A 13,764-nucleotide genomic window follows, 5' to 3' on the forward strand; every position below is an offset into this window, starting at 1 on the left:
ACTAATATAGCATGATGCGGGTACCTCTGCGATACAGAATGTAGACTCCCTTTGAATTATTCTAGAACTGCCAGGGTGGAACCTGGTGGCCGGTAATAAGACCCCACAATTAACTTTATTTCTCCTAGCCCTGTTAAACGTGTCCAGATAACTTCACAATCACACTCTACTTCGACCTCAGTAGACATTATTTTTGTCAACTGCAATGAAGACACCACCTCCTACGGTGTCTAATCTGTCTTTCCGATACACATTCCAACGCTCACTGAATATTTCAGAGCTTCCTATCTCAAGGTTCAGCCAGGTCTCAGTCTCGAGAATAATTTGCGCGCCACACGCTTCCTGGAGGGCAGTAAATTCAGGAACTTTATTGGTCGTTCAAATCTGATGAGCGGTGTAGCTGGCTTAGCAGCAAGTGCTACAGTGGTTATTATTTTGCTCAGGGTCTGCCGCGAATGCTCCCCTGGTGCAGGAGCATCGCCAGAATGAGAACGACAACGGGCTGCAGTACCGCCTGGAGGATCGGCGGGAGAGGCGAGGGCAGCACGGCGGGGACGAGGGGCCTGCCTGGTGGGAGCTGTGTGGCCAGCCTCCCTGCGGTCAGCTGCCGCCGGCGGACGAGGCGGCGTTCGGCACGCTGCGGACGCTCTACCAGGAGCTGCGCCAAGCCTCCGGCGCCTCCGACGTCGCGCATCTGGGCGGCGACGAGGTACGTCTGCCTCCTGCGGCCGCTGCTGCCCGCGCGCAGCTGTGGCCCGTGACGTAGCGGACATCATACAACCCAACACTGACAGCATTTATTGCGCTTAGATCAGGGGCGGGCAGGAATCCTGCACATGTGCGGTGCACTTGCACGCGTGCAGTTAACATGTGTTCCGCGTGCGCACAGGGGCAAGCTGGCCACCCGCTTATCTCCCATCCCCACCATACCTTCTGTCCGCTCCTTCCTCTGTAATGCGTTTTGTTTCCTAGCTTGCTTTATTGAATAAAGGAATAAGGTTAGTAGGAGTGCTTCAAAGAAATCATGGTTTGAAAGAGTACCTATTAACTACGTTACGTTTTATTTAATTATCACAGGTGGAGTTTACAATACGTTCAATATCTGGAACAAAATTTCTACGTACAGACAAGCGCAAACAGTTACGTAAATGTTCATCACTTATGTTTGCTCTTAACCGAGGCTTATTAATTCAGCAAATGGTTTTCCAGCTCTCGCGATATTAAGCGCAATTTTATAACTTGTACGTACCGCTGGGCTATTATTGTTATCGTCCTGAAAAATAGAAAACAGTGCTCCATAAAATGTTAAATCAGTTAGATGAGAGACATGACGAAAGAAAGCCGCAGATCTCTCGTGAAAACAGTAACTAGGACAGATTCATCAAATATCGTCAGATCGCTCTTCTTAAGCTCAGTCAATTTCCCCATCCGCTCAGAATCCGACAATAAATTGTACTCGTCCTTGTGAAACTTGTTGTAATGGCCTTCAATACTGAACTTCCGCTGACCAGCGAGAATACTACCACATATTAAAAATTTCGAATTATCACGTTTTCGCACCAAAAAAAATGATTCTCCCATTACTTTTTAAAAGATAGCATATCTCCACTTCTCCGTTTCTTCAAATACAACGTTCATTACATAGTGCTCACTTCGCATCAACGTCCGCAGCTTAGCCTGGCACTACACTGCCACAACCTACCGGCTGTCGCCACAGCCCCGGTCGACGATTGCATACGAGCAGCACACGTGCAGCGCTGTGCGCTCATGAGCCGCGAGCAACGTTTGCCCGCCCCTGGCTTAGATGGTTTTTGGAATTTATGTTGTGGTTACTAGAGAAATGTCTGTAATGCCCTGACTCGTGCACTGATAGTTGTCTGTGTATACCTAAAGGGCCCAGGCAGGAGAGTCCCTCCATTTTAACTCTTGTTTTACATTGTCCTCAGGTTTCACTGAGTGTGTACACTGGGAATCAAAAACATAACTTCTTGGTTCTGCTTCATAGCCTGTTGCTCCACCTTTGGACTACAATGCAGCAGAGATTCTGCGGGGCATGGATTCGAGGAGTCCTCAATAGGTTTCTGGAGGCTTGAATCATCAGATATATCTATGCACAAATCACCAAACACTGTAAATTGCGCTCTTGTAGTTTGTGGGCACATGTTCAGATCAGACGAATTTGGTGGCCCAGATATCAACGAGAGTTCACAATCACTTCCCCGTGAACCACCCTGTCACCATTTTGTCCTTATGTTAGTTACCCTGCTGCAGGATGCCATCGCCGTTAGGGAAGACGCAAAGCTTCAACGGCTGCAGGTGATTCTCAATAATGTTCATATAGTCGACAGCTGTCATGCCGCCTTCTGTTAGTGGTCTCGCGGAAAGCCTGGTGAGTATCCTCAAAGGGACAATGCTACCCCAAAAGGCCAGCTTTTCTGCCACGATGCGTGCTTCAAGCAGCTGTTCGCTTGGATGATGGCGTATCTGGGCACGACCATCTATCTGGTGCAACAAGTGACATGATTTATCCGACCAGACGACACTTTTCCGTTTGTGGGAGGGACCAAACAGCGGGATCATCAGTCCCATCGGGTTAGGGAAGGATGGACAAGCAAGTCGGCGGTTCCCTTTCAAAGGAATCATCCCGGAATTTGCCTGAAGCTGTCGTATCCTGACATAGGTGGGAGAGGGAGAGAAGGGGTTGCTGGTCAGTCTGCGCTCCCGAGCGGTACAGAGCAGAGGGCAGGAGGACAGTTCAGTGAAGGCATTTCCTTCTATCTGAGCCAACTCTGGTACAGGCATTTACTAGAAATGCAGGTGGTGAGACTTGGTAGGGAACTCGTTGTGGAGACTCCTGGACAAAAAGGGTTTTGAAATAGTTGTTTATTCCAGACAGGCCTAACTAATACACTGGAGGCTAGTTCTAGGGTTAGAAAAAGCATGAATAACACTGTTACAACAGAAACCAGTGCAGAAGTCCCAGGAGTGGTTGCTAACCACAGTGGCAAACACTAGCAGCATCTCAAGGCAACAATTTAGTTGCAAAACAAAACATAATGAATGTGACACTGTTCACTGAGGCACTCCAAGAGAGAGCAGACTATGCGGAGCTGCACCGAGGCTGGAGTCTATGGACGCGGATTCGGAGCCCAGATCGTCTGACTGAGAACTCCGCCAAAATGCGGAATCTAAGGGTTTTAAAGATTCGCGTGGGGGCACTGCTTTTCCCACTTACAGCCACACATCCAATCCCATACGTCTCTTGCAGGTGCCTGCCAATCACTGTGTAGTTAGGTCCCCTCTGCTGCTCCTAAGGCGGGGATGTTGATGCAGTTGCACTAAGTCCGTATTTGGTATCAACATTGTTCAGCTGAAAGCTAAACGTAACAGCTCTGCTAAATAGGGCTTGCAACATTATTGCTTTACGTCATTTAGCATGCCCCCTCGCGTTCCCCGAAGTAGGGACTGCTAGGTCAACAGTTTTTGGCGTTTTCGCTCTTTCTAACACTTGCGAGCCTACTGACGTAGATGTTCTCAGGGCTGGTATTAAGCTGCCTTTATACGCTAGTATGTGCCTGTTGGTTACAAAGTTCTACAGTGGCAACCTACCACAACGTCTAGACGACATGTCAATTTACATGTAAATTCATTGAAGAGTAACTAGCGCCCTGGGACCGCGTCTGGGAGTCTGCATTTTCGAAAAGCTATCCCCTTACGGTTTACTTCATATAACAATCTCTCTCCTAATTTCGCCTGACCCTCAGCATAGTCTCTTCTTCCGCACCTTGGAGAGCCTGTCCTCCTTTCGCACAGCTTAAAGATAACACTACAGTAGCAAGGAATAGTAAATATATTACAAAGCGATTTAGGGAAATCACGGAAAACCTAAATCAGGATGGCCGAACGCGGGTTTGAACCGTTGTCCTCCCGAATGCGAGTCTAATGTGCCAACCACTGCGTCACGTCGCTCGGTGTAGTCGAATGACCACGTCGTTGGATCAAGATGGGAATACGTAGAGATGGTCTGCTGTCCAGCCCCGTGTTGAACAGTGCTGAACAGTGTACTCTGAAAGTGCTTAAATCAGCACTGTCCTCTGCCATCAGATCTGCATAGAATGCCGCCTAGCATGCTGTACGAGATCAAATAACCCAACTTTCTTTCTACTCCGAATGCAAAAACATTTTGTTTCCATCCTACACGGGAAGAAACTATCATCAGAGCTTGCACATAAAGATTTAAGTGTTCACTCTTCTCATGTGCTCTCATGGACTGGAACGGTAGAGAAATGGTCCTAAGGCGCTGCGAAGAACTTGAAACGTCCCCTTTGAACAATTATACAAGACTGTGCTTAAACTGACACACAATATTTTTAGCGCAACGCAATCTGACTTTCAATAATCCCTACAAAAGAATGGCCCTGACTAACATTAACCTATACCTTTCACAAATCACTTACCTCACAAAAATCTTCGTTACTCGAACTACTGCGATACAGCGAGCGCCACTACTGCCAGCTAAATAAAAGATTCTAACTACTGAAGGCACTAACTACTGATAGGCATAGTTAGCAAATGAAAGATTTTAATAGAGAACAAGCAATGTATTTACCTTGATAGTGTTGAAAACTCATAATATACATAGCAGTTCATGACATCTAGTCTTACAAATTTCAAAACTCCGCCATCTCTCTCCCCACATCCACCACTGCTGGCGGCTCACCTCCCACTGCGCAACGCTACGCACTGTTCACAGCCAACTGCCCAACACTACAATGGCGAGTATTACAACAATGCAAAGCAGCCACAGACTGCACACAGCACAGCCAGTGATTTTCATAAAGAGCGTTACCAATAAAAAAAACTAGACAGCCTACTTACAAACTCTGCCACTCACTTAAGTGTGAACTGCAGAGCAGTCAAGTAGACGTTGATGTTATTTGATTCTTCTGTTGGAATGGGATGAGTGGCGGGAGAGTGTGGGTGGGATGGCGTCGTGCCATTCCAGGAGAAATGGTTCCTCATAAGCCTGGTGAAACTATAATATTGAATACTACCACAGGGCCGCTCTGAGATTGTTGGTTACTCACTTCACTCGTACTGTTCACGACTGGAACAGGAAAGAAAAGTTCTTTTATTGGTGGGCCTCCGTCTCAACTCTGCTATCTCTAATATTAATCTTTTTCGCGAACTATGCGTATGCGGATGCCATCCGTTGGTTGGTTTTTCTAGACTTACGTTCCCGGAATCTTAACAATAAATCGTCTTGACACACAACCCTCGTTTAAATCGCCTGCTACTGGAGTTGGATGAGCATCTCTGTGACGCTTTCCCGCTTACTAAATAAAACCTGTCACGAAACGCTCTGATCTTCTTCGGATCTTCTGTATTTCATCTACCAGTCCTATCTTTCAAGGTTCTCAGACCCATCAGTATTAAAGTGTCAATCAAACGAGCTACCTCACTTGTGGGTGGACTACGCTTCTTCCAATGAATGTCTGACTACTCACGTTTCTCCCATTAGCCTGGTGTCATTTAAAATTCCATTTAAAATACACTATTGGCCATTAAAATTGCTACACCACGAAGATGACGTGCTACCGACGCGAAATTTAACCGACAGGAAGATGATGGTGTGATTTGCAAATGATCAGCTTTTCAGAGCATTCACACAAGGTTGGCGCCGGTGGCGTGATACCTACAACGTGCTGACATTAGAAAAGTTTCCAACAGATTTCTCATACAAACAGCAGTTGACCAGCGTTGCCTGGTGAAACGTTGTGATGGCTCGTGTAAGGAGAAGAAATGCATACCATCACGTTACCGACTTTGATAAGGGTCGGATTGTAGCCTATCGCGATTGTTGTTTATCGTATCGCGACGTCACTGCTCGCGTTGGTCGAGATCCAGTGACTGTTTGTAGAATATGGAATCGGTTGGTTCAGGAGGGTAATACGGAACGCCGTGCTGGATCCCAACAGCCTCGCAGTCGAGATGACAGCCATCTTATCCGCATGGCTGTAACGGATCGTGCAGCCACGTCTCGATCCCCGAGTCAACAGATGGGAACGGTTGCAAGACAACAACCATCTGCACGAACAGTTCGACGGCGTTTGCAACAGCATGGACTATCAGCTCGGAGACTATAGCTGCGGTTACCCTTGACGCTGCATCAGACAGGAGCGCCTGCGATGGTGTACTCAATGACGAATCCGGGTCCAAAACGTCATTTCTTCGGATGAATCCAGGTTCTGTTTACAGCATCGTGATGGTCGCATCCGTGTTTGGCCACATCGCCGTGAACGCACATTGGAAGCGTGTATTTGTCATCGCCATACTGGCGTATCACCCGGCGTGATGGTATGGGGTGCCATTGGTTACACGTCTCGGTCATCTCTTGTTCTCGTTGACGGCACTTTGAACATTGGACGTTACATTTCAGATGTGTTACGACCCGGGGCTCTATCCTTCATTCGTTCCCTGCGAAATGCTACATTTCAGCAGGATAATGCACAACCGCATGCTGAAGGTCCCAATTGAAAACGTCTGGTCAATGGTGGCCGTGCAACAGGCTCATCACAATGCCCCAGTCACTACTCTTGATGATGAACTGTGGTATCGTGTTGAAGCTGCACGGGCAGCTGTACCTGTACACGCTATCCAAACTCTGTTTGACTCAATGCGCATGCGTATCAAGGCAGTTATTACGGCCAGAGGTGGTTGTTTTGGGTACTGATTTTTCAGGATCTATGCACTCAAGATGCGTGAAAATGTAATCACATGTCAGTTCTAGTATAATATATTTTGTCCAGTGAATACCCGTTTATCATCTGCATTTCTTCTTGGTGTAGCAATTTTAATGGCCAGTAGTGTAGCTCCGTTCGCGTGTTCTCAGGTATTTAATGGATGTGACTGCTTTGTGATCTTCTCTCGTGTTATCATACAATGTCTTTCCGCCTATTTGTGCGCAATAAGATAATTTATTTTGGCTTTCAGCTGCCGCTCACTGCACAAAGTGTCGATCCTCTGCAGGTTTTCCTGCGTCTTGATACAATTTTCTAGGATTGACACTTCACTGTATGGATCATCCATTATCTGTAGTGAACACTGTATAACCATGGGTCTTGAGGACAGACTTCATAACACTCGGGCATTAAGTGTTCTGCATTGTTATGTCAGTATCTGCCATTATGAAATTAGTGTATCGGAGAGCCTTTTCATTAAGAGTTCAGTATTATTTCCTCCAACATACGCTGAGGTGACAAGTCATGGGATAGAGATACGCACATATACAGATAGTATCGCGTACACAAGGTATAAAAGGGCAGTGCATTGGCGGAGCTGTCATTTGTACTCAGGTGGTTCATGTGAAAAGGTTTCCGACGTGATTATGGCCGCACGACGGGAAATAACTGACTTTGAACACGGAATGGTAGTTGGAGCTAGACGCATGGGACATTCGACCTCGAAAATCGTAGGGAGTTCAATATTCAAAGATCCGCAGTGCCGAGAACACCAAATTTCAGGCATTACCTCTCGCCACGGTAAAAGGCAGTGAGCGACGGCCTCCACTTAACAAACGAGAACAGCGGCGTTTGCATAGAGTTGTCAGTGCTAATAGACAAGCAGCATTGCGTGAAATAATCGCAGAAATCAAAGTGGGACGTACGACGAAAGTATCCGTTAGGACAGTGCGGCGAAATTTTTGACATTAATGGGCTATGACAGCAGACGACTGACAAGAGTGCCTTTGCTAACAGCATGACATGCCTTCAGCACCTCTCCTGGGCTCGTGACCATTTCTATTGGACCCTAGACGATTGGAAAACCGTGACCTGCTCAGTATGTCGGATTTCGGTTGAGAAGAGCTGATAGTAGGGTTTGCGTGTGGCACAGATCTCACGCAGCCATGAACCCATGTTGTCAACGAGGGACTGGGCAAACTGCTGGTGCCTCCTCACGACGATATGCGTGTCAATGGGCCATGTCACCAGGGCACAGTTGTTCACGATTGGTTTGAAGGACATTCCGGACAAATCGAATGAATGATTTGATCTCTCAGATCGCCCGACATGAATCCCATCGAATATCTATGGAACGTAATAGATGGGTCAGTCGTGCGCAAAATCCTCCACCGGCAACGCTCCCACAAATTATGGTGGCTATAGAGGCAGACTTGTCGAGTCCAAACCACGTCGAAATGCTGCAATATACCGGGCCAAAGGAGTTTCGACACGATATTAGGTAGTATACCATGACTTCTGTCATTTGAATGTGTCTCAACCTAATGACGGCAAGACTAAGTAAAAGAAAAACTGGCTAATATTCACAATACGAGGGTGAGTCGAATGAAAACCTTAAATACTATTTATTGTGCAGAAATTCTTTTTGTAGTGCACGCAACCACTCGTGCACCGTGTGGCGTACCTCTTCATCTTCAGTCTTCATGCTGTAATGTCATTCACTGTCACTCGGCGGTTTTCCTTCGCTATGACTTCAACTGCTCCAATGTTCTGTGGAGTCACAACTCATTGTGCCTGACCTGGACGAGGAGCATCTTCCACTGAAGTCCCACCATTCGCGAACTTCCTACTCCATTCGTAGACTTGCTGCTGTCACAAACATTAATCACCGTACTGAACCTTCATTCGTTGAAGAATTTCAATAGGTTTCACACATTCACTACGCAAAAAAACGATAACAGAACGCTGTTCTCCCCTGGTGCAAGTCGCAAGTGGGGCAGCTATCTTTATACTGATACTGCGACGGTATGTGTGCATCTTCACTATGCTGCCACCTACAGGCTATTCTGCACGTTGTTTGTAGCTCGCTTACCAACTTACAGGATAACGGCGCGAAATTTCGATTTGTTATTACAAATTTGTTTTCATTTGACTCACCCTCGTATTTTCCTCGCTCACTATTCATGAACATAAACAATACATGATCTAAAATCATTCTTTCTCCATTTCATTTCCGTTGGATACCGTACGATGGCTTTTGGTGTACAGGAATAGCCGTAGAAATGGAGGGAGAATACAGCGACTTGTGTTATGAGACTACTTTTCATCACACTTATTACACACTTTGCAATGAGTTAACAGTTTAACCATATTACGGACTTTTAGAGAGAAGATGGACAAGCGGATTAGTGTTCATGAAGTATTTTGAGGATTTTCATCGCTTCTTGGAATCCAGGACGTTAAGTGGCATTAATGAACTAGTGTGGGTATGCAAGAATTAAACTTACGCATAGATGGTGTGACCGTTATGTTTATTAAGTATTCTCAGGTCGGTTCTGTTTTTTTTACCGGAGCTCAAATGTAAACTAAATTCAGTTTAGAGTCAACGTGCGGGTCCAAACGAGCGATAGCCCCCTGAGAACGCTTGAAAACACATACAATGAGAGCGGGGTGCTGGGATTGACACGGGTGTGGCATTATCAGCCCTGTAAGGTCAGAGGTTACTGCGCTGCACACAATTTGGCAGAGCTGGAAGAGCGCGTCACTTGCTCCACTGCAGTGCTCTGACGAGCCAACTAGGGCGACGGCAATCAGTATCTAAATTTACGTCTACAAGGGTACTCTGCAAATCACACTTAATTGCCTGGCAGAGGATTCATCGAACCACCTTCACACTAATTCTCCACAGTCCAACAGCTCACAGAAAAAAAAACGAAAAGCTATATCTTTCCAGTCGAGTTCTGATTCCCCTTACTTTTATCATGATGATGTTTCCTCTCTATGTAAGTCAGCATCAACAACATATTTTCGCTTTAGGAGGAGAAAGAAGTGACCGAAATTTCTGCAGAACATGCGATCGTAATGAGAAACGCCTTTGTTTGAATGATTTCCTACTCAAATCCTGTATAGTGTCCGTGAAATTCTCTCCCCAAACTCCATAATACTACAAAATGTTCTGCTCTTCTTTGAACTTTCTCGATGTACTCTGTTAATCCTATCTGGTAAGGATACCACAATGCGCAGTAGAATTCAAATAGAGAATGGAAAAGCGTAGTGCAGGCAGTCTATTCAGTAGATCTGTTGCATCTTCTAACTGTTCTGCCAATAGAAAGCAGCCGTTGATTCTTCTTCCCCACAATGTTTTCTCTGTGTTTACATTTAAGTTGCTCGTAATTGTAAGTCCTAGGTACTTCGCTGCATTTGCGGACCTTGTATTGAATTGATTTAACGTGTAACCGGTGTTCACGGGTTCCTTACAGCACTCACGTGAACTACCTCCCACCGTTCATGATCTAGGGTCAATTGTCAATTTTCGCGCCATACGAATGTCTCTTCTAAATCGCATTGCAATCAGTTTTGATCTTCTGGTGACTTTACTAGGCGACAAACGACAGCATCATCTGCAAACAACCTAAGACTGCTGCTCGGATTGTCTCCTGAATCGTTAGTATTGATAAGGAACAGCAGAAGTCCTAAAACACTACCTTGTAAAACGCCAGAAATCTCTTCTGTTTTACTAGATGACTTTCTATTAATTACTATGAACCTTGAACCCTGACAGGAAATCACGAATCCAGTCACATAACTGTCAAAAGCCTTCTGGAAATCTAGAAATACGGAATCAATTTGAAATCCCTTGTCAATGGCACTCTACACTTTGTGAGTAAAAACATAGTTACGTTTATCAAGAACAGTGTTTCCTAAATCAGTGTTGACTCTGTGTCAATAGACAGTTCTCTTAGAGTTAACTCATAATGTTCGAACACAATATACACACATCAAAAAAAATTTGCATCATCTCAGTTCCGAGAGTTCCGGAACCTGTACAGAAAATTGCAATAGAGATCATCATAACCATCATTTCCAACCTGTTTATTGCTCATGCAAACCATGTTGTTCCACCATACAGCGAAAACATTCAGAGGTGGTCGTCCAGACGACTGTACACACCGGTACCTCTAATATCCGGAACCTGTACAGAAAATTGCAATAGAGATCAACATAACCATCATTTCCAACCTGTTTATTGCTCATGTAAACCATGTTGTTCCACCATACAGCGAAAACATTCAGAGGTGGTCGTCCAGATGACTGTACACACCGGTACCTCTAATATCCAGTAGCATGTTATCTTGCATTGATGCATGCCTGTATTCGTCGTGGCATACTACCCACAAGTTCATCAAGGCACTGTTTGTCCAGATTGTCCCACTCAACAGCGATTCGGTGTAGATCACTCACAGTGGTTGGTGGGCTACGTCGTCCATAAATAGCCCTTTTCAATCCATCCCAGGCATGTTCGATACGGTTCATGTCTGAAGAACATGCTGGCCACACTGGTCGAGCGATGTTGTTATCCTGAAGGAAGTCATTCACTAGATGTGCAAGATGGGGGCGCGGATTGTCGTCCATGAAGAATGCCTCGCCGATATGCTGCCGATACGGTTGCACTATCGGTCGGAGGATGGCATTCACATATCGTACAGCCATTACGGCGCCCTCCATCATCACCACCAGCGGCGTACGTCGGCCCCACATAGTGCCACCCCAAAACAGCATGGAACCTCCACCTTGCTGCACTCGCTGGGCAGTGTGTCTAAGGCGTTCAGCCTGACCGGGTTGCCTCTAAACCCGTCTCCGACCAATGTCTGGTTGAAGGCATACGCGACACTCATCGGTGAAGAGAACGTGATGCTAATCCTGAGTGGTTTATTCGACATGTTGTTGGGGCCCATCTGTACCGCGCTGCATGGTGTCGTGGTTGCAAACATGGACCTCGCCATGGACGTCGGGAGTGAAGTTGCGCATTCTGCAGTCTTTGCGCACAGTTTGAGTCGTAACACGACGTTCTGTGGCCGCACGAAAAGCATTATTCAACATGGTGGCGTTGCTGTTAGGTTTTCTCAGAGCCATAATCAGTAGATAGCGGTCATCCACTGCAGCAGTAGCCCTTGTGCGGGCTGAGCGAGGCATGGCATCGACAGTTCCTGTCTCTTTATCTCCTCCACGCCCGAACGACATAGCTTTGGTTCACTCCGGAACGCCTGGACACTTCCCTTGTTGAGAGCCCTTCCCGGCACAGAGTAACAATGCGGACGCGATCGAAACGCGGTATTGACCGTTTAGGCTTGATTGAACTACAGACAACCCGAGTCGTGTATCTCCTTCCTGGTGGAATGACTGGAACTGATTGGCTGTCCGACCCCCTCCGTCTAAAAGGCGCTGCTCATGCATGTTTGTTTACATCTTCGGGCGGCATTAGTGACAGATCTGAACAGTCAAAGGGACACTGTGATAAAATATCCACAGTCAACGTCTATCTTCCAGAGATCTAGAAACCAGGTTGATGCAAAACTTCTTTGATATGTACATGTTCCAAAATTTCTGCTGCATGTGGACGATAATAAGGGCCTGTACTAAAGTGGATTAGTCCTACCGCCTTTTTTGAATATTGGTGTGACATTCGCAACTGCCCAGTCTTCGGGTACGGATATTTCATCGAGCGAGCGGTTGTATATGATAAAGTATGGAGCTATTGCATCATCATACTCTGTAAGGAACCTAACTGGTTTACAGTCGTGACCGGCATACTTGGTTTTATTGATTTAAGTTGCTACACTAATCCGAGAATATCTGCTTCTAAGTTACTCGGCAGATGTTCTTGATTCGCATTCTGGAATATTTACTTCGTCTTCTCTGGCGAAGAAATTTCTGAAGGCTGTGTTTAGTAATTCTGCTTTAGCAGCACTTTAATAATGGTTCAAATGGCTCTAAGCGCTATGGGACTTAACATCTGAGGCCATCAGTCCCCTATAACTTAGAACCACTTAAACCTAACTAACCTAAGGACATCACACACATCCATGCCCGAGGCAGGACTCGAACTTGCGACCGTAGCAGCAGCGCGGTTCCCGACTGAAGCGCCTAGAACCGCTCGGTCACATCGGCCGGCTAGCAGCATTCTCACCGAGAGTATTTCGATAGCTATTGCGCAGAGAAGGCACTGATTGCGTCTTATCGTCAATATACATTACATTAGATTAGAATCTCTAAGGATTTTCTGCCAGGTTTCGAGACAGTTTCGTTGTGGAAAATACTAAAAGCCTCTCGCACTGAAGGCCGCGCTGAATTTCGAACTTCTGTAAAAGATCGCCAGTCTTGGGATTTTGTTTTCGCTAAAATTTGGATGCTTGTATCTGTTCAGTTAGAGTTACTGCTAAAATATGTCGCAAGAGAAGTCTCCCACAAGAAATATAGTATGCTTGTGAAGTGAAGAACCTACCTTATTTTATAAATCATAAGGTAAGAGTACGGTTATCGTGCATTTTGCTGAGCAGTATGGAGACCTTGAGTGACAGCCCAAGTTTTGTTCCTGGAGTCTGACATACGCTGCTGCTAAATGATTTGTCTGTTTTGACTCACTTTGTTTGTCAGATTCAGGATTGTAGGGGAAATTTTTTGTAGGGTTATATTCGGCTCTGATGATGCGAAGGGGCGAAGATCTAAGTCTTCGTGCACTAGTTTTGTACTTGGTGTTGTATATCAGAAGCATAAAGGAGCATCAGTAGAAATTAAGAACTTTTTGCAACTGTATCTAACGTGGTCCCTAAATGTTAATTTTGAATGAATAATTAGGTCTCATTAACTTACGCGGTTTTCATTGGCAGGGCCGTTTCATTCGATTTCGTTATTGTGACAGTCTTACTGGCGAGTTGAATGGTTTGAGTTCCATTGAGATTTCTTATTTTTCGAAACAGGAACCGTTACTGAATGAATGTCCTTCAGATATTTTCGTAAGTTACGA

The 13,764-nt window shown here is 45.8% G+C and overlaps 1 protein-coding gene across 1 annotated transcript in view; it reads left to right on the forward strand.

The window, feature by feature from the left end:
- The window catches only part of LOC124616420 (probable beta-hexosaminidase fdl), a 105,444-nt gene that overhangs the window by 44,885 nt on the left and 46,795 nt on the right, over positions 1-13,764 (forward strand). Inside the window, exon 7 of the mRNA XM_047144727.1 lies at positions 444-709. Coding sequence (XP_047000683.1) covers positions 444-709 — 266 coding nt within the window. The remainder of the gene's footprint in view (positions 1-443; positions 710-13,764) is intronic.

Source organism: Schistocerca americana, chromosome 5 (genome assembly GCF_021461395.2).
Source record: "Schistocerca americana isolate TAMUIC-IGC-003095 chromosome 5, iqSchAmer2.1, whole genome shotgun sequence".
Lineage (NCBI taxonomy): Eukaryota > Metazoa > Arthropoda > Insecta > Orthoptera > Acrididae > Schistocerca > Schistocerca americana.